General features: G+C 32.0%; 1 protein-coding gene across 3 annotated transcripts; it reads left to right on the top strand.

Annotated features, from left to right (window-relative positions):
- The first annotated feature begins 11,681 nt into the window (after positions 1-11,681).
- LOC109009971 (diacylglycerol O-acyltransferase 1-like) lies at positions 11,682-20,356 on the top strand. 3 transcript variants are annotated; one of them, XR_001999146.2, is made up of 17 exons: positions 11,682-12,335; positions 12,748-12,828; positions 13,009-13,082; positions 13,210-13,285; positions 13,506-13,573; positions 14,002-14,125; positions 14,737-14,835; positions 15,179-15,280; positions 15,384-15,520; positions 16,136-16,217; positions 16,326-16,346; positions 16,985-17,047; positions 17,641-17,688; positions 18,667-18,729; positions 18,925-18,978; positions 19,098-19,318; positions 20,179-20,356. XR_001999146.2 is itself a non-coding variant. In XM_018990655.2 (16 exons), the coding sequence occupies exons 1-16, from the start codon at positions 11,970-11,972 to the stop codon at positions 19,200-19,202; spliced, it is 1,563 nt and encodes a 520-aa protein (XP_018846200.1). In that variant the 5' UTR covers positions 11,682-11,969; the 3' UTR covers positions 19,203-19,615. The 3 variants fall into 3 exon arrangements, 1 of the variants encoding a protein (XP_018846200.1); XR_001999145.2 differs by lacking the exon at positions 20,179-20,356 and adding an exon at positions 19,403-19,615; XM_018990655.2 differs by lacking the exon at positions 20,179-20,356 and having other exon boundaries at positions 19,098-19,615.
- The last annotated feature ends 451 nt before the right edge of the window (positions 20,357-20,807 follow it).

Raw genomic sequence — 20,807 nt, forward strand, 5'->3', positions numbered from 1 at the left:
ATCAACTGTTACAAGAGACATAATTGTCGGGTACAACCAAACAGAGGTGTCCCTTCGTACATCCCTAAGCAACACCCACTATGGTAAACTGTCACCATGAGAGAGCATGTGGTGTGGGGGTGCATAATGTTATTGGGTGGTTATCTCATGCATCTACATCTCCCACTTGAACACACAAGAACCTTTCCATTTTTATCTGTTCTACTTGTTGCAAATTCCAATTTGAGTATACAACTCTCTATCGATTCATCCGTTCATACGTACTTTATCCATTATACGTATGGAATCTCATGTGATTCAATAAACAAAATAGAAATTCTATCATTGCTTGATCGATCCATATGATTTAATGAAGAATGAGCAAATAATGAGATTTTTTCTATAAAAGAGAAATGAAAATGCTTGGGGGTGTCTCCTATCCATAATATGTGGAAGTATCGACCCTGACCTGCTTCACCTTAATTGTTAGTTGAATAAGTAAAAGTTATGTAGTTGAACATGTTTACCTTGGTACCAAAAAAAAGTTATCCTCATACCAACTCTCATATGCAACACTTGTAGATCGATATATAATATGATAAGGCTCTGTGTGTGCACAATTTTGTCACTACCTTACCTTGCTGCACCCTTTACTATGTCCTTTCACTGACAACATATTAGGAGTGGTTTCGTTTCACTAAATATATAGTGAATGACATCAGTTATCTGTGGTTAGGAAATTAGTCTATACTTGCCACAATTGACAACTTTCAGCCAAATATATAAATCATGTATCGACTTGCACCAAATCTTTATCAAGTACTTCCTCTAAAGCCATTCATGAGGTTTTCCTCGATTACTTTATCAGTGATTTTACATTACACAAGCATAAATATTACCTATAAAATGTGGTGCATATTAATATTTTTTACACCCAAATGAAATGTAATATCCATATCTCATTAGTGTCTCCTAACTATGAATGACCAATTTATTCTCGCAAGTAGAATTACATAATCTTATTTATCCAGGCATCCTCAGATTCTTCTGAGTTATGTCCTTTAACCTTGTAGCTATCTCACGTAGGTGTTTCCTAATCCCATAGTAGCTACATGCACTCTGAATCTCTCTAGAGACAATCTCTTAGTCATAGGGTTGGCTACCATATCAATTGAGGGAATGAAGTCGATCTTAAGTTCCCCTTTATCTACTATATCTAAAATGTGTTTTCCTCTATAGCTTTGTGATCCACTTTTTATTAATGAGATAGAACACTTGTTACAACAAAACACATTGACTAATAATTTGATAGATATATCAATCTTAAACTTCCAATAAACATTTTATCTAGAATGCATTACCAACTGCCATGCTTCTGCACTTAGCTTCCATTATAGACTTTGCAACAGTTTTTGCTGAACCAAGAAATGGTCGTTCCACCAAATAGAAAAATATATGGATTTTTTGTCATCTCATCACTTTCACTTCCAAAGTCAGCAATATTATAGCTAGCCAACTAATTCTAGATAGTGAGATGAGATGGGATGATTTTAGATTAAAATTGAATATAATATTGTTAGATTATTATTTTTTAATATTATTATTATTTTGAGATTTGAAAAAGTTGAATTGTTTTATTATATTTTGTGTGAAAATTTGAAAAATTTGTAATGATGAGATGAGATGAGATGAAACTGTTTCTGTATCCAAATGAGGCCAATGTTCACTTTACTGCTTGCCAGTGTTCTTTGCTCGGGTTAGATTGATTTCTACTTACCAATCCTACTACATGATAAATATCAAGCCTTGTATCTGTCATTGCATTCCACAACCTGAGTGAGTATAATAAACTTTAAGCATTTGACTTATTTCTTCTTCATTTTTAGGGTACATACTTTTATTTTATGTCCTTTGCAAATAGTAGTGCTTAGAACTTTACAATTTTCCATACTAAGTTTTTTAAGCACCTTGTCTAGATATAGTAATTATTTTTCTTTTAAAATTCTATTACAAAAACATTACCAGTCCCATCCATGTCATTCATTTCAAATTTAGATCTCAAATACTCTTTTGTTTTGTTCATCATATATGGACAATTGCTTGCTAACAATATATCATCTACGCACAATGCTACTAGTATTGCTATTTTATTATTACACTTCTATGTATACATACAGTGATTTAGTAGACTCATTTCATATCTCATTTCTAATATTGCTTGGTGGAATTTCAAGTATTACTATCTTGAAGACTGTTAAGGTCCATACATAGACCTTTTTACTGTATAGACTTTATTTTCATGTCCTTTAATTTGAACAACTTTAGATTGAATCATAAAGATATTTTCTTTAAGTTCCCAATTTATGAATGTTGTTTTAACACCCAACTAATATAATTCCAAACCCAATCCAACAACTATAAACATGATTATCCTAATGAGTGTAAATCTTGATACAAGTGAATATTTAGCAACAAAGTCTACACCGAGTTGTTAAGTAAACTCTTTAGCCTCCAACCTTGCTTTATATCTATCTAAACTTCCATCGGTATTAAACTTTTTTCTGAGAATTCACATACAACTAATAGTTTTTCTATCATTTGGAAATTCTATTAATTCTTAAACATCATTACTATTGATTACTATTGAAGTAATCAATAGTAATGATTATGTTAAATGGCTTGAGGCCATAAAAGATGGATTATAATCAATTATAAGCCGACGTTCTCAAGGAAGATAATATTTTTGCTTTCTATCAATTCTCTTGCAGAATGATAAAATTGATAACCACTCCCATTTTCCACAAATCTTATAAACCTATGTTCCCATTTTTTTACTTTTTAACTTATCTTTTAGTGGTTTCGAAATAAGCATTTGTACCTTATAGTCTCACACTTTGAGTTTGGTTTAGTCGAATCTATAGTTTGTCCATATTTCGTGAAGTTTAAGGTGTTTCGTTTTGGTTGTTATTTAGTATATATGTTATAGTTGACAATACTTCCTCCAAAAAAGGTGTTGGGAGATTAGCATATGTTATCATAGATCTAGTCATACCCAACAGAATCTTATTTTCATTTTTTTTTTTTTGCAATTTAGTTTTGTTGAGGGTTAATGGCATGGTATAGATATGTGTTATACCATTTGTTTTGTAGAAATCATCCAAAGCTTCGTATTCACCTCCCCTACCACTATTGAAACTTTTAATGTACTTGCCTAATTACGTTTCTACTTCTTCCTTATATTCTTTGAATTTTTCTATTGTCTTAAATATGTTTGAGATGTACCCATATAAAATACTCATCAATAAAAGTAATAAAGTACTCAATTCCTCCATGTCTTTGTTTTAAAATGGTCCCCAAATATCATAATGAACGACTTGAAGTAAATATGTTGATTTCTAAGTTCTAGAAAATTATTTACTACTTAGTTTCCCTTTGACATGCACGTGGTTCACATATGTCAAAATCATTTAAATCCACTTGTGGTACTAACCCATTTTTATACATTCTAACCAATTTATTTTTATTCACATGACCCGATGTTAAATGTCATACGTATGTTTAATTAATCGATACATTCATATAATCAGAAATGGGCACTTTATTATTAATATCAATAGTTAAGGAGTACATATTGTGATTTTTCACACATTCTCCTAATAAATTACCCTTACTAATAATAATTATTCCAGACTTAAACTCAACTGTGTAACCCTTTAGGTCTAATATAGGCACATATATTAAATTTATATGAATACTAGGCACATACAATGCATCACTTAGTAAAATAACAAACCAATTTAAAGAAATTTTACAAGTATCTTACCCCAATACATCACAATACATGTTATTGTCCCATATAGACAAGGTTCGCCTACTTGTTTCTCCTCGAATTCGTTAAACAGTTTCTTGCTCTTGGAAATACGTTTTGTTGTTGTAGATTCAATTCACCAATAATCTAATTGGCATGACTTCCGGCATAATCACTACAATCTCCTTGTTTTCCTTCTATTTTTCTTTGTTTGGATGCTATGATTTTAAATGTCTTTTTGTGTTTTTTCCAAATAGTTTATTGTATTTTTGCTTTAGCAATCTCTTTTTCTTAAATTGTTTTGACTTTGTATTGTTGAAAGAAGTCGTTTGGCTTGTGCTATTTAAAAGATTAGAGGATCAATTTGCTCTTTCTCCTCTCCATTCTTTCTTCTTCTAGCACCAATATTACTACAGGAGAATATATATTTATTTCATTCATACTATGTGTTAAAAAAGTAATAATATATTTTCAAAACAAAAGAAGGCTATTAAGTATGAGTGTAACTTGCATTTTATCAGTGAGAGAATAGCCGGGTTTAATAATTTCTTTGTGATCAATTCCATTTGTTGTATATAATCACCAATACTTTCATTTTATTCCATGCAGTTCTATTGCACTTCTCCAATAATAATTGTGTATAAGTATCGGATCTCAAGCCGTACTTACTTTCAAAGACATCCATGACTTCCTTAGTGAATGGAAAATCAAAGCTTTTTCTCAAGCACCATCTTCCTTCTGTTTTTCTCTAGTCCTAATACCACTCTGGCCAATTTTAATATTTTTAGGTGGTTTTATGGTCGTTAACGTCTTTTCATGTGTTATAATCAAAGTTATATCATCCGACAACATTTTTTGGCAATATATGTTCGAAAATAGAGATCTGGAGTTCGAAACCATCCTCTCCTAAATATATATATAAAAATAAAAAATAAAAAGATTCGACGACGGTTTATGAAGAAACTAAACCAGGTTTTAAATGACTTGAAACAATAAAAAACTTTCAAATCTAGGAAGTCGGTTCCACTAATTATATTCGAATCTCAAGCCTCGTGTATGGCTACATGACATGGTGATCGAAGAATATATTACATTATTTCATAGGTAAGGAATAAGGATAACATGATCATCATGAAGCCGCGCGCCGAATTAGAAATTTCACTTTAGGGGGTTTTTATAATAAATATAAAGAAAGGTTATCGATACAAAAATATTATATAAAAATAAATTTACAAATTGATATGTTTTTATAGAATCTATTAGATCTATTTTATAATAAAAATAATTTTACAATTTGATGTATCATGTTAAGTCACATTAGTTTATAATTTATTTTTGTATAATTCTTATTTGATTAAAGTATTTTTCATAAATATATATATATATATATATTTATGTATGTTTGTGGAGACTAGAAGATCGTAGATGGAGTAGTTAGAAGAGGATTTTAGATTTTGGAAGATAAAAAAGTTTTTCTTTTTTGGATTTTTTATTTCTAATTAATTCCTAATTGAACTGAAGGAATATTTTAGGAGGCCGTGTAGTACTTCCACCGTTGATAACACGATTTTATAATGATTTTTACAATTATATTTGGTGGTTATGTGAATTTTAAAATTTCAATAAAAAAGACTGTTTGATTTTTTTAATAAATTAAATAACATTTTCTCGACTGTCAACTTAAATTAACAAGAAGGGAGAATAAATGGCGATCGAAACCGAGGCTAAATGATCTCCTTAAAATATTGTTATCATATTGATCATATCATATACATACTTAGCTTATCTAGATGATTTATGATAAATAATATTTACAGTTATAAAATATATAAATATTATATACTTTTTTTTTAAAAAATAAAATAAATATAAGATTTATAAAAAAAAATTAATTTTTTAATAATAAATTTTATTTTTTTAAAAAGAGGACACATCACTTATATAATTTTTAACTGTATTTAATATTATTCTCTCCAAAATTTTCGGCGTTTTGTCGGCAGAGATGACGGTGCCAAAATTCTCTCACGCTTTTGCATGCTTAGCAAATGATCTTTATAGCCAATCATTTGATGACATATGGGTCCATGGGAGATGATGGGATGATAGTTAAAAGGGATCGTGAATTTAATAGTATTTCTTCTCGAGGCTACTTAATTGGTAGGAGAAAATCGTTCATTTTCTCTGGGGTTTCAACGGTGAGTGTGTTTCGCATATTATTCACACTTATAATAAAACTAGCAGTGTATGTACGTGCGATGCACGTTTATCCTGTATTAGGTTATTCTAAAATATAAATATCTAGTGTAGAATAAGAGAATTTAATGATAAGGTCTATGAAGATAATATAATTAATTGTTTAAGTAAACTATAATTGTTTAAAGTCTCTGATAATAGATTTAGACAGACTATATGTTTAAGCAAGTCAGGAAAGTGAATATTACATAATTATTTTTTTGGTTACTGAAAGTAGAGTCTAAAACGACTAAATATTACATAATTGTTTCTTTTGCTACTGAAATGATTTTAGTTAATTAAAAATATTATGAGATTTAAATTATATTAAAAACTCTAATTATTTACATGATTTTAATTTTTTAAAATATTTAATAAAATTCTTTCATTTATTTTACTGTTTAGAACTGTTTATTACTGTAATTGTTTATTATTGTTCACGAGTAATGTTCAGTACTGTTTATTATTGTATCACATACTATAGCACTGTTAATTACTATTTATACTGGTTAGTAGTATTTATTATAAAAAAATCTTCACTGCCTTCTAACACTCTACACTCCATATTATTTTTAATTTTTATTATTTTTTTATCAAATATTTATTATATGTATAATAAATAGAAAATTTGAAATAATTTAAAAAGAATAAACTCACAAAAAAATTTTAAAAAAAATATTAAAAATTTAAGAAATTCAAAAAAATATAAAATGTAAAATGTGATAGAAGTTGTGTAGTAAAATTCATTTATTATTGTGGTACTGTTTATTATTGTTGTATATAGCCGAGATAATTTATCATTGAATATTCACAAAATTATTATTTTATTTTATTTTTCAAGCATCTTTTAGAGTATAAGTTTATATACAATATTATTTTTAATAAGTACGTACTCTATTTTATCAAAATATTTAATTTAAATTTCAATTTTTGAAATTTTTAATATTTCAATAATTGATTCTATATAATTATATAGGTAAAACTATAAATATTGATATAAGTATTTACATATAGAAATAGATTTGTTGATAAAGTTTTCCTATATAAAAATTCTATATGTAGCCACTTTTATGTTTTATTTGTACATTTTATTAATGTAATTGACTGTGTTACAATTTTTAATATAATTTTTGCTGTTAGTTATATTATCTTGAACACATAAGATTTAAATTTTAAAAATTTATTTTTTAAATTAAATTATGTCATATAAATAATATATAATGTAAAAACCTTCAAATAATTTTTAAACTAATTCGAAATTATAATTTGAAACAGTTCAAAGTTCATGCAGAATAAATATTGAATAAATGACATTAAATAATTGACTTAAAAAATTCTAAAATCAATGAAGCAAAATAAATTATTTCAGTTATTAATTTACAGTATGAAATTAAGAAGTTAAAGGATCCATACTTTTGATACTTTTATGAGCAGCTTGTTGTTGGGATATCTTGTTTCCACTTTCAACTTCACGGAGTTCAACCTATGTAGAAAATTCAACAATATAATATTACAGTAAAAACAAAAGTATATTTGTAAAGGAAAGAAAAAAAAAATTATTATTATTGAACATTAAATTGTAGGACATATAAATACTTAATAAATGTATTTAACACAATTATTTTTTCTTAAACTCTCTCTCTCTCGTAGGCGATTCCGCAGCACGGTGGTTCTCCTCCAGCGCTGCCCGGCGCCGCCGAGTCCCGGCTATCGTCACGGCCAACGTCGGCGTGTTCTCCTCACGCCGGCGAGCATCCCTGGCAGTTTCAATCTTCCCCACGCGCAGCCATGGTCTCCTCCGTGGAAGGAGAACCGAAATGGGTCTCTTTGATTTTTTTGAGTTTCCGCCGCCGTACGTCGACACCGACGGTCACGACCACGACGGAGGAGTCCCCCTCAAGGCGGCGACCATCCCAGCCGCCTTCGAAGTGGGCCACGCGCAGCCCTCCGTCTCCCCCACGGAGACCGAACGGAAATGGGTTTCACCCATTTGTTTCACGTTACGCCGCCGTACGTGGCCACCGAACCTCACGACCACTACCGACGAGTCCCCTTCAAGGCGCCGACCATGGCACCCACCTTCGGAATCCCCCACGCGCAGCCTCCGTGTCCCTCACCGAAACCCACACGGAGAAAGAAGAAAAAAATATGCGAGAATTGTTCTGTAAATTTGAAGTGTTCTGTAAATTTGAGATGAAAGTCTGTAGATCAGATATCTCATCTCTTATATGTAAAGATTAGATATTTATTTTACGTTTATCTGTATGTAACGATTAGATATTTTGAGTGTGGAAATCGGAGCTGGAAATCGGAACTGAACGAAAAAGAAAAACAAGACTAAAATCGGAACTGAGAAAAAGCAACTGAGAAAAAGGCTGATACTATTCACTACTGTTCATGTTTTATACACGCTTTTAAGTTATAGGGTGATATTTTTATAATATAACTATCACATTAAATTATATTATTTTATAAAATATTTTGTTTAGATATGTATTTCAATCTCAAAGATATATTATACAAATAAATTTAAGAGTTGACGTATTTTGATATGATGCGTTAGATTTATATTACAATAAATAATTTTATAATTTAATATATCACATTAAAATATGTAAATTTTTATTTTTTTATTTTGTAATTTTTCTTTTACTAAAACATTTCTCAAATTTTTATAGTTCTTTTGTAGGTATTATTATGATATCATGTAGGTTAAAAATATTGTTTAAATGAATCTATGATTACATCCACAAATGAGTAAAATATAAATTAACAATATTCAAGAATAATCATAGACCTTTTATAAAAAAAATAGACTCCATCGTAAAAAAAATATAGAAAACCCACTCTTTCTAGATGAAGTTTACTTTTTTACAAAAATTATATAAAAGATTTGTTTATTTGAGACTCGTTCTTAACATTACTCATTAATTAATAATTAGAACTTATTCCTATAAAGGATTTGTTTAATAAACAAACCGAATGTTTATTAAACAAAATTCTAAACTTATTTATTAATCGTGTCGAACTCATATAAATTTAGATTAACTTGTAAACTTGTATACTTGTCTGTTGTATTATTTTTAACTTTTTAAAAATATAAGAAAAGATCATGTTCAAATTCGAACCGAAATCTGAATCGGATTAATCCGGATTAGATTCGAACCGAAACTTGAATGTAAAATCTGGTACCATTTTTTTTTATTGGAATGATTTTGATGTTTTTTTATTTATTTATTTTGATGTTATATTAATTGAGTCAATGGTCAATGTGGAAAAAGATTGAAAGGTCAGTTCTGTGTACATATATATATATATATATATATATATATATGTTTAATTTATTCTGCAGGTGCTGTCTTTCATCCCCTAATTGGGTAAAGCAAATGAATTAATCCCATATATAGAAGCTCCACGTACGTACTATTTTTCAACTCCTATATATAGAAGTTCTGCTACCTAGCCAGTCTGACCACCTGCTGCACTTGCACATACTTATGCAGAAAGCGGAGTGACAGGTTCCGTGAATATTTTTGCATTTGCTATCCAATTTAAAAAAATATATTTATCATTTTTTTTTTATCTTTCTCTTCATCTCATAATATAATATTAAATAATATATTTATAAATAAAATATAATAAATAAGATGATAAAAAAATAATAAAAATTAAAATAATAAATAATATTACCCAACTCGATACCAAGACCTGGTATACCCGAATTTTGTATTCCAAGTTTTGGACCGAAACCCGAAATCAAAATTCTATTTTTTGAATTTCAAATTAGGACTGTTCATTCAAATTTCGACTTGAAAATCCGGATAAACCCCTTTTTTATTTTTATTTTATTTATATTTTTTAGTTTGAATGTTTTCATATCCAGTTTCAATCCAAATGTCAAGACTATACGCTCTTCTCATGGTTCTCAAAGATATCTCGACGAAGTTGCGGAAGTCATGTTCCAGTTCAAGACATTCCGTTACTGATTTTATTGCATGTTTTGTACTGGCCTTCATAATAAAGAAAATATGAAACTAATAATTAGAAATAAAGGGCATTAATTACCTAGCTGTCATAGAGGCAAGATAAAAAAAAGCTTATTGCTTGTTTTGTACTGGAACCCACATGGTTTTTAGTCATGCCCCATAACCACTCCGGCACGCCCACCTCATATTTGAATTGAAACTGTTGGATTAATTCATAACATTCAAACTTAAAATTAAAAAAAAAAAAGAAAAAAAAAAGGGTTTTGGGTTGTAAATCCGGTACCCGGACCAGGTCAACTTGGGTTTTCCAATCTGGATTCCGGCCCGGATTTGTTCTAGACTGGAATTCGATTTCCCAAATTTTGGACTGAATTAGAAAAAATCATGTCTGGATGAACAGTCCGATTTCAGATTGAGTTGAGAAAAAATCTGACTTGGATAAACAATCATACTCTTGATGCAATGTGTAGTGCTTAAATCCTTATCAATATACGTCTTGACATAAGCATGCATCAAATTACATATTAACTATATAAAGATATTTGTGCGAAGTTAAAAAATGTACTTATGACTAAAGTCATAATCTAATGAATGATTGATTAGAAATACGATATTTTTATGAGTGCATGTGTGTGTATATATATATATATATATATGAAAAATATATTTATCATCTTCTTTTTATTATCATCCTCTCAACGTTTTTTGTTTACGATAGAAAAATGTGTAGACAAAAAAATAAACAAAATAAAATGATATTATAATATTCATAATTAAATAACTAATTGTTAGAGCAAACGTACTATAATGTATACACTAATAGAATTAATTTCAATTAAAAAAATTATAAATTAATCAAATAATTTGTGGAAAAATTTGAACTCCTTAAAAAAATAATCTTTTACAAAATTGATGACGAACACAAATTTAACTTGTTTTCTATAAAACAAAGAAATAAAAGAATAAAACTTGAACGTTGAAATAACTTCCACATAATTTTTACTCCATTATTTTCACAACCCATCTGCGTGACGCCTTTATATAACAATAACTTAATAATATTAACTATAAAAAAATTCTATATATTACATTTTTATCGCACTTTCATTCATTATGTCGAGATGATATTATCCATCTACTTATAAATTTCTTTTTAAAAATTGAGAAATGATACAAATTTCTTTATTTGTAATAGCACACCAAACCGTATATCGATATTGATATAATTTTTTTATAAAAAAAATAAAAAATAAAATAAAATTTATAAAGAAGAAAATGTTGTCTGTCTCATAAAAATTATTATTGTTTTCAATTTATACCGTTTCATTACATAGATGCCTTATATGTCAATATAATTTGGTGTGCGAACTCGCTTGCAAGAAGACTTTTTTATTATAAAATATCATATCGTTTGAGTAATATTAGGGACAAATTCTAAATATACAAATATTGCACAAATTTTTTGTAAAAAGTGAAAACCCTCCACAGATAAAAAAAATAAAAAAAATCATATTTTTTGACGGTAGAGGTCACTATTAAAAAAGATCGGTACGAAATTTTTACAGTTAGGACTTACTTATATATCATTATTACAAGTAGAAGAAAAAGGCCTATGCATAGAAAGAAATAAAAGACTATCAATTGGTAGAGTCATGCAGATACAGAGGCAGATTCAGTACATCGCTTTCTTCTGTGTACGTATGTGACTGACACGGACACCCGAAGGCTGCCTGTTGGGAGAAAATCACCATCCAAGCATCCTTCGCCACCGACTTTGCTCCAAATTTCCTGCATTTTTGCTTAAACATACTCTTTTATCTCTCTCACTCTCTCTCAGACTCTCTCTTTCTCTGGCGCACGTTGCTTTTACTATTTTATTTACATCTCCTCTGTTTATTGTACTTGTATATATTTATATTCTTCTCTATCTCTATTGCTCTTATCTCCTACAATTCCCTGTTGTAATGGAGATTTCGGATATTCCCGATAGAACAGCCAACACCACGCTCCCTCACAACGGCTCTGATCTTCGAAAACGGCCTCGCACTATTCCACAAGTTTCCGGCTCAACTTCCGAAACTAAAGATCCCGACCCGGGTTATTCGGTGAGTGAAACCGGGAAGAGCTGCGAGGACGAGGGGAATCGGAGTGAAGCTGTAATTCACTCGGCGAATCACGTGGCCAATGGGAACGACGGAGGCGACAAGACTGCAAACGGTCTGGATCGGGGAACGGATTTCGCGGCGGTGAAACTCGCGTATCGGCCATCGGCTCCTGCTCATCGGAGAATAAAGGAGAGCCCTCTTAGCTCTGATGCAATCTTCAAAGAGGTAGGCCCAGCTTTTCTTCAACCGCTTTTTCTTTAAAAAGTATATATTGCTCCGGATATAGATTAAAAATGCTTCTTAATTTGTTCAAAACTTCTGACTTTACGACGTATACGATAAACAGAATCGTGTTTGGAAGCAACAGCCTTTAAAAAGAAAATCCAAACTCGGTCCATATTTTTTGAGTAATTGAATGACGAGCATGAAAATGAAATCGCTCTTTTAATGCGTAACTATTGTTTAACAGCTCCGTGGGAGCCAGCATCTTGCTCAGATTGCATCCTTTAGCCAATTCATAAATCAACCTAAATATTGCTAAGCACAATTCCACCACTTGAAAAATCACACTACAAAAAAAGGCACATTAGGTAATGTGCTATGCAATCCTGATTCTATAGTTTAAATTTTCATGCAGAGTCATGCAGGTCTCCTTAATCTCTGTATAGTAGTGCTAGTTGCTGTAAACAGCAGACTCATCATTGAGAATCTTATGAAGGTTTGTGTCACTCCTTCCTTATATTACTTCAATAAGATATTGGTTACATCTGTTAACTTGTACAGCAACATGCTCCCGTGGCCTGTATGCAAATAATAATCATGCCATGTTTTTAATTTTTGGTCAAATGATTCTTTAAGGCCCACAATTTTGATCGCTGATTTTTAACTATCATTGCAGTATGGTTTGTTAATTAGGACCGGTTTTTGGTTTAGTTCAAGATCATTGAGAGATTGGCCCCTTCTTATGTGTTGGTAATGGTTACTAAACTTTCCTCCTCTTACTGCTTAGGATGACTTCTTTTTTGCACATTTCATTTGGGCTTTTTTTTAGTCCAATGAGCATCTGACTCCGAGTGTATTCTTCATGCTTCTATTGCAGCCTTACACTCCCGATATTCCCACTTGCTACCTTTATAGTGGAAAAATTAGCACAACAGAAGTATATCCATGAACCCGTAAGTAATTTGAATTTCAGTATTGAAAATCAACAGCCTTTCCTACTTCACTATGAAATGGAATTGTACCCATGGAAATATACTTTCCATTTGGATACATGGGGGGTTGCATCTTATATACTGCAGTTATGTACTTTGTACTTGTTTCTCTCCTAGAGAATAACAAGCAATGTTGAACTCCTGGTAACCTCAAAAGTTAATTTCTACTTTAATATTGCAGGTTGTTGTTTTACTTCAAGTAATCATTACAACAGCTGTGGTTTTGTTCCCAGTTTTTGTTATTTTGAGGTATTTTTTTTTCATTTATGTTAGGCTATGTCAACAATGCTGGTGTTCTGATAAATAGATGCTCAACGTTTTTGGTAATACATGTTGTACTCCAACTGTTGCCCCATTTTGCAAAGTGGTATACAAACCATCACATTTGACTCATTGCACCTTCAAACTACCAAAAGCTTACAATTTGCAACTTCGTTAAAATTTGATGTATTTACATAATCTAATATTCATCCAATTTAATGGCTAGAATTAGACAGAGGATGTGATCTACTGAAAAGTGGTAATTTGAGAATGCATTGAGTCAAAAGTGACAGTTTGGATCCCCTTTTTCCCTTTAATGTTTTACCAGAGAGTTATACACGTAGGAATTTTCCTTGGTTCATTGACACGACATATGTTGAAGTTTCTCAATTCTGTTATGGCTTTAAAATGTGCAGGTGTGACTCTGCTGTTTTATCTGGTGTCACATTAATGCTCTTCGCTTGCATTGTATGGTTAAAATTGGTATCTTATGCGCACACAAACCATGATATGAGAGCACTTGCCAAATCAATTGAAAAGGTAAATGAAATTTCCTTGAAAAGAGGAGTCAGAAAGTTTGATTGAAAAGAGTACTTGCCAGTACATATAAAAGTCTCCTGGAAAGAAAATATTTGATTGAAGAGAGGAGACAGGACATTTGTTAATCTTTGTGCCTAAATGAAATTTATTAGGTTTCTTCCTAAAACTTAACATAGAGGAACATGCTATATATGTTTGTTGTAAGTTTGTAATTGAGAAAAATGGGCCAGACGTTGAGTAAGTATTATCAAAGTAATCCTTAGTTTTCTTTAAATTATTTACAGGTTAATTATATTTTCCTCTCATGGACTACCACCCTATTTTCAATTAATTGGCCTCATCTGTTAAAAAGAAAAAGAAAAAGAAAAAGAAAAAAAAACTAAAACTATCATTAAATTGGATTGAAATGTGTATATAAAGTCAAAAATTCCCATTACATTATGTTTCAAACGCACATTATGAGTGCTCTTCATTAGATAAAAAAGCAGTTGGTGCTGCTCTCGCCTTTTCTCTGCAATGGCTGTTTACTCTCAGTCTGCAGAAATTTTTGTGATGGGTGATGTACAAATGTTTCTTTTCTATCTATTCACCAAGGTCCTGTTTGATGTTAGGGCGATGTCCAACCCAATTCTCTGAATACGGATTATCCTTGCAATGTTAACTTCAAGAGTTTGGCTTACTTCATGGTTGCCCCAACCTTGTGTTATCAGGTAATCACAATTCATGACTTCTGTTGCAGTTATTTTCATAAACTTATGCTCATCCTGATCCATTTTAGCACACCTTGTTCATGATATGTGTGTCCCTTCTAACTTTTTGGACTGTGTTATCAGAAAAGAGACTTTTGTTTGTTGCATGTACAAAAAAGTGTCTGTTGAGATATCTATGACTGGGTTGTGGTTGTTGTCAGTCTTTTATGATTCTTTCCTGTCTGTTACATTCATAATCCTTTTATGCTAGTTTAAATAGTATAAAGCCTTTTTTTTTCTGATTAATGAAGCCTAATTAGTATTGGTGTTCTTTGACCTTCGTATTGATGTATTGTTATTATAGACAACCTATCCTCGTACGCCATACATTCGAAAGGGCTGGGTGGTTCGTCAAATTTTCAATTTGATAATATTTACAGGTGTTATGGGATTCATAATAGAACAAGTAAGTAGCTGTTGGTAATTAAAAAACTACAATTCCTAGTCCTTTACGTTCTTCAGAAAAATTGGCTATATTCTTACTTGACTTTGGTGGTATATTGCTGCAGTATATTAATCCTATTGTCAAGAACTCACAGCATCCCTTGAAAGGGAACCTTTTATATGCCATAGAAAGGGTTTTGAAGCTTTCGGTCCCAAATTTATACGTGTGGCTTTGCATGTTCTACTGCTTCTTTCACCTCTGGTGTGTCTTCTCTCCTTTATTTTGTAAAGGCATATATTTCTTATAATTTTTCTTAGAAAGCTTTTTCCAGTGATCATCAGTATTTTCTCTTGAAAATCTGACTCAGGAATGTCATAAAGATCTTCATAGGATTTTTTTCTTAATAGTGTAAGACCACGTTCATGAGCAAATTCTGGTTTACGAAATTTTGTGGACCACACGCTCTGTTTTCCTTTTTTTTTTTTTTCTTACATGGAAAACTTGCTCATGAACTTAGTCTTACACTTGTTGTTACAGCATTGTTTGTTTTGAATTTATGTAATTGATGGGACTGAGTGGTAAGTTTCCATCCCTTCCTTTTTGGCTGGAAAGAAAAAGAGATGTAGATAATGAGGTGGTGTTAATTTACCATCTTACTTAGTTCGAGACTTCAGAACTTTGGCTGTTTTACATAAAAAATTACTTTTGTTTCAAAAATTTGCTTCTTTAGAGGCAAAACGGTCTTCTTTTGCTCTCTCTCAGATGTGCCTTATTTTAAAATCAAGACAAGATTTCTAAATTTATTTAAGATTTTCATTTTTGAGAGTCATGTTATTTCAAGAGAATCTTATGCTCAGATGAAGCCTGCAATCTTAGGTTAAATATACTGGCTGAACTTCTTCGCTTTGGTGATCGGGAGTTTTACAAAGATTGGTGGAATGCTAAAACGGTTGAAGAGGTAGGTCTTATATCTTGCAATATGTAGTCATTTGGTCATGTTTTTGAACAAATGTGTGCTGAAAACAGTGCTTTTTGCATAACTCTCGCGGTTCTGTGGTGCCATCAGTACTGGAGAATGTGGAATATGGTAAGTTTCTCTCAAGATTCAGAGTTTGTGTGACTGGTCACTTATGTAGGTTCTCTGGCTTCTTCTTTATTTGGATCTTCTTTATTCTGTTCTGGATGGTCAAGCCCAAAAGGTTGCAAATTTTGAGTTATATTTAGTTATGATGTTCTTATTTTGACTTTATAAGCAGTAGGGTATTGACTTGAAGATAAGAGTTTGAAATGGTACTTGAGTCTACATTATTTATTCTTCACTGAATCACTAATATATCTTGGCATTTGGATCGCGAAAAAATGTTGAACCATACTATTTAGTAGGTTCATTGAAGGAGCTATTTGCAAGTGTTTTTATTTTTTTTGGTTTTTAATGATGTGGAATCTCACCAAGGCAAGATACTTCAGATCCACCTCTGGGAGTGAACCCTGGAACACAACTCCACCGGCCAAAACCGTGTATCAATTACTCTATACGAACTCCTTGTATAGAATCAAACCCAAGATGTCCGAGTCAACAGCTTATCCTAAGCCCGCCCTTGACGGGTTATTTGCAAGTGTTTATGTTTATGCTGTTTCATTATTCTTTGCCTGAGATCATGATGCTGGTTTCCAAGTACACTAAAGAAAGAACTGAATATCTGATCAGATTTGTTTTCATTACAGCCTGTGCATAAATGGATGATTCGCCATATCTATTTTCCATGCCTGAGGAATGGGATACCAAAGGTAATACCAATCTCGCCTAAGATTGTAAAAGGTGCTTAATAAAAACATTTTTATGTTGTTAGGTTTTAAATTTTAATGTATGCAATCCCTGTAAATTTTTTGTTCGCATTTTCTATAGGGATAGTTGTCCAAGGACAAACTGTCTGAATTAGCTCTGTTATGTGCCCACTCTTAGGTGATTCACAGCTTCAGTTCTAGTTACAACAATGGCACTCTATCAGATGTGGCTGATCTTGTTATCAGTTCACCTCCACAGTTTTCTATCTGTTTTTTCAATCAATTTGATAGATACATCCTTTGTATTTCACATGATTAAATGGTATCATGATATCATATAATTGTACCAATTTGTCCCAGTTTGTTAAAGCTCAGAATGTATATACTCTGACCTCTGTTCTTCTCAGCTTAGTGACCTTGTACCAATGAAAGAATAATGGTAATTGTGACAATATTTGGCTTTAGTGGTAATACTTGTAATTGGGTAAACTTCAATAACATTCCCATGGATTAATTTAATGCTCTTGGTCCCTCCTATTAAGGATTAATAATTGTAAATTATTTATGTGTTTTCCAAATATTTGTTTCTAATTCAGGGTGTGGCCAGTCTAATCGCCTTCCTTGTGTCTGCTGTATTCCATGAGGTATGTTGCCTTTTGTTTTGCCCTTGTCCCTAGTTTGCATGTTTCAAATAACAAGTCTACTTTCAGCCCTTTGTGGCACTGGAAGCTGATTGGAATATATTATCTATTCTATGTGCATCACCATAGTTGGCAGCTATTATATGCTACAGACAACGATGGTTTGCTCCTGTCTTTGTTTCTTTTATTTTTTGGGCATGGTAACAACAGATTTTTCTTTTGCTTGCTGAAAAACAAAAAAGAAATAAATTTTTCCTTTCATAAATTTTATGCACGCTCAAAGGTTACTTCTTTCATGTCTGAATGTTTTTTGGAGTTTTTCCTTTCATGGAAAAAAGGGGGAGGGTAAAGTTCAAGCTGCACACCAATATTGTGACTGGTTGACTTGGCATGGCTTTGGGGCAGGTCATACTGTCATAAATCATAATATGATCTCAGAAGCCAAACCATGTCCAGTAAAATCTATAGTAAGAAATTTTGCTTTATGTTCAATTGCGAACACATGTAGGACTACATATCCCAACAAGAACCACAATCTTGAAGGGCATAGTCATCCTATTTTTGTTGCTTAATTTGTCAGGTTTCTGGTGGTTTAGTGGACATGTTTTTGGAAAGAAAGAAGAGATAAATGTTAAAAATGGTGGCATTGAATTAGTGAGAAGAAAGAATGATGTTGCATTGCCACAATACGACCATTTAGAAATTGCAATAGCCAAAAAGTTTTAGCTAGAATGCCCCTCAGGGTGATCTGCCACAGGAGCCCGCGCTTCAAAGTCATTTTATGTTTCATTATTTGTTCATGCTCTCCCTCTTGATGATCGAAGAAGCTTGTGTACAGAAACTGATTGCAATTTATGGTTTTTGTGGCGGAATAATGTTATTGTATCTGCCTCAATCTAAATCTTTAAATGATTGCCGTTTAATAATTTTCAGTCACTTCATAGTTATGTTTGAGTTTAATTTTGTTTAATTCCTCTGCAGCTATGCATTGCTGTTCCATGCCACATGTTCAAGTTGTGGGCTTTTATTGGCATAATGTTTCAGGTGAAATTATTATGACTTTGATGGTATATTTTTCTGCTCAATGTTACAATCATTTACCTCTTTCTTAGAACTTGAAGTATACTACATCCAAAAAGAACTTGTCAGTTTTCCTTGAGTTAGGCGCGTGCAATTACGGCAAGAGTCTATCGGGACATGAATGAGTTAGATGATAATAATAGCTCTTTTCTTGAATAGGTTCCCTTGGTTCTGATCACTAATTACCTGCAAAATAAGTTCAGAAACTCAATGGTACGTATTAGCTTTCAGGAATAATAATATTTAAACTTATTCGACACTGAATTTCTTGTGCCATTCAACTTGATTTAAAATAGCACTTTCTCTTTGGTTTGTGCTCTCTTTTATGCCAGGTGGGAAATATGATATTCTGGTTCATTTTCTGTATTCTCGGTCAACCTATGTGTGTGCTTCTATACTACCACGACCTAATGAACCGGAAAGGGAAGACTGAATAAAAACTATTGACTCCCTCATTTACTCTGGAAAGTAAAGTTTCTGTAGATATAGTGCGTCTATTGTTTTATGAAGGGAGTAACATCATTTTTCGGTACGGCATCCCTACTGGAGCGAGGTGGGTTGGACTTCATTTCATTATATTCAGAATGCAATGCTGCTTTTATGCTGTGACCATATAATACTTTTATCTTCTTGATAGGCTTCTTGGTCTACGGCTTTTGGGGGGGTTTGGAAAAATGCTCTATTACCAATTTTGATGTTCAATGCTCTAGCAAAGAACTAGTACTGGTTTATCTTGCTGCTAATGTAAATGATAGTCGAAGGCTTCTCTAGATAAAATAAGAGATGGGTGAGCAACACTTAACTTTACATATATATATATATACTGTAGACTTTACATGAGATGATGCATTTGTTTTAGCTCTTCCAATGCCAGACAATTTTAACTCTTTATTTATTAGGTACATTTTGCATTGCAAGGGCAGATATGCCCAAGCCGCTGCCAATGCTCTCAGGAACATAAGAAACGGGCTTTTAACCGCGAGATTATCATTGATTGTCACAACACGAATAGTTTCAGTGCACATTTTAGTGCCGTTGGATCTTCCTTTCAAAAGAAGAAACTGCTTAAAAGAATTTGTTTTTTGAAAAAAATAAAAATAAATTAATATGCAAATAATTTTATTATAATATTTCAAGGTATAAAAGTGGGGTGGGGACTTCTACAATTGCCCTAGAATATTCATATTCCAGTTCGGAACATTCAAAGAAATGCAAAAAGAAAAAACAGAGATGAAAGGGAACTACCAAGTACTCTTGATTCTCTGTTCTTTTGGCTTGCAAGAGATGGTCCGGACCACCATTGGCTAAATTTTAACAAAATGGCGGAGCTGATGAATTTGGACAAGTAAAAATGGTAGGAGGGTTTATAATAGTGATTTGTGGTCTTTCATAACATTCATATTATCTTTGCAGATAGAGCAGTTTGTCAACTCCTAACTTTAGGACAAGCAATAAGTCGGCCGAGATAGGACCGATTCACAATTTTATCAACAGTAATCTTGAAACATTGTATCGCCACATGGATCTCACATGCCCATTGGAGGAGGGTGTGCGTGGTTGGATGCTAAATATTTGGGGCTGAAAAATATGATTATACAATGCATGTAGAACTATGTTGGTGGCCTGAAAATCTAATAGTATTGTGTTACTTTGAGATGGCCAGAAGGTGGTAGATCGATGTTTTCTATAGTAGGAAAAATAAAACACAAAGGAAAATTCTTAAAAAATGATGGAGGGATCAAATCCTCCCTCGCTTTACGGACCTACCTACACGCTACAAAGGCTTGGTCGATAATCGGACTCCAGTAGCCAACTTAGGCCATGCAGCGTAAGCCCCAAACCTTTCAGCACTACTAGCAGATAGAGAGAATTCAAATCCTCTCCCGGATAAAGGGAAGATTTAAATAATAACAAACCCAAGCTCTCTCCCCTTTTCTATATATATATATATTAGACGGGATCCACAATCGAGGTAAGTGACTTTTAGTCTGGGATTCCTAAAGGTGTTACACTGATTATCTGACTTAGGCATCGAAGACGTT

This window comes from Juglans regia, chromosome 10 (assembly GCF_001411555.2).
Source record: "Juglans regia cultivar Chandler chromosome 10, Walnut 2.0, whole genome shotgun sequence".
Lineage (NCBI taxonomy): Eukaryota > Viridiplantae > Streptophyta > Magnoliopsida > Fagales > Juglandaceae > Juglans > Juglans regia.

Bases quoted from the DNA above. Each gene is read 5' to 3' on its own strand.
- LOC109009971 (XM_018990655.2), top strand. From the start codon at position 11,970: ATGGAGATTTCGGATATTCCCGATAGAACAGCCAACACCACGCTCCCT. The intron at 12,336-12,747 runs GTAGGCCCAGCT...ATTTTCATGCAG, and splicing joins CTGATGCAATCTTCAAAGAG to AGTCATGCAGGTCTCCTTAA. The intron at 17,689-18,666 runs GTATGTTGCCTT...ATTCCTCTGCAG, and splicing joins TGTCTGCTGTATTCCATGAG to CTATGCATTGCTGTTCCATG.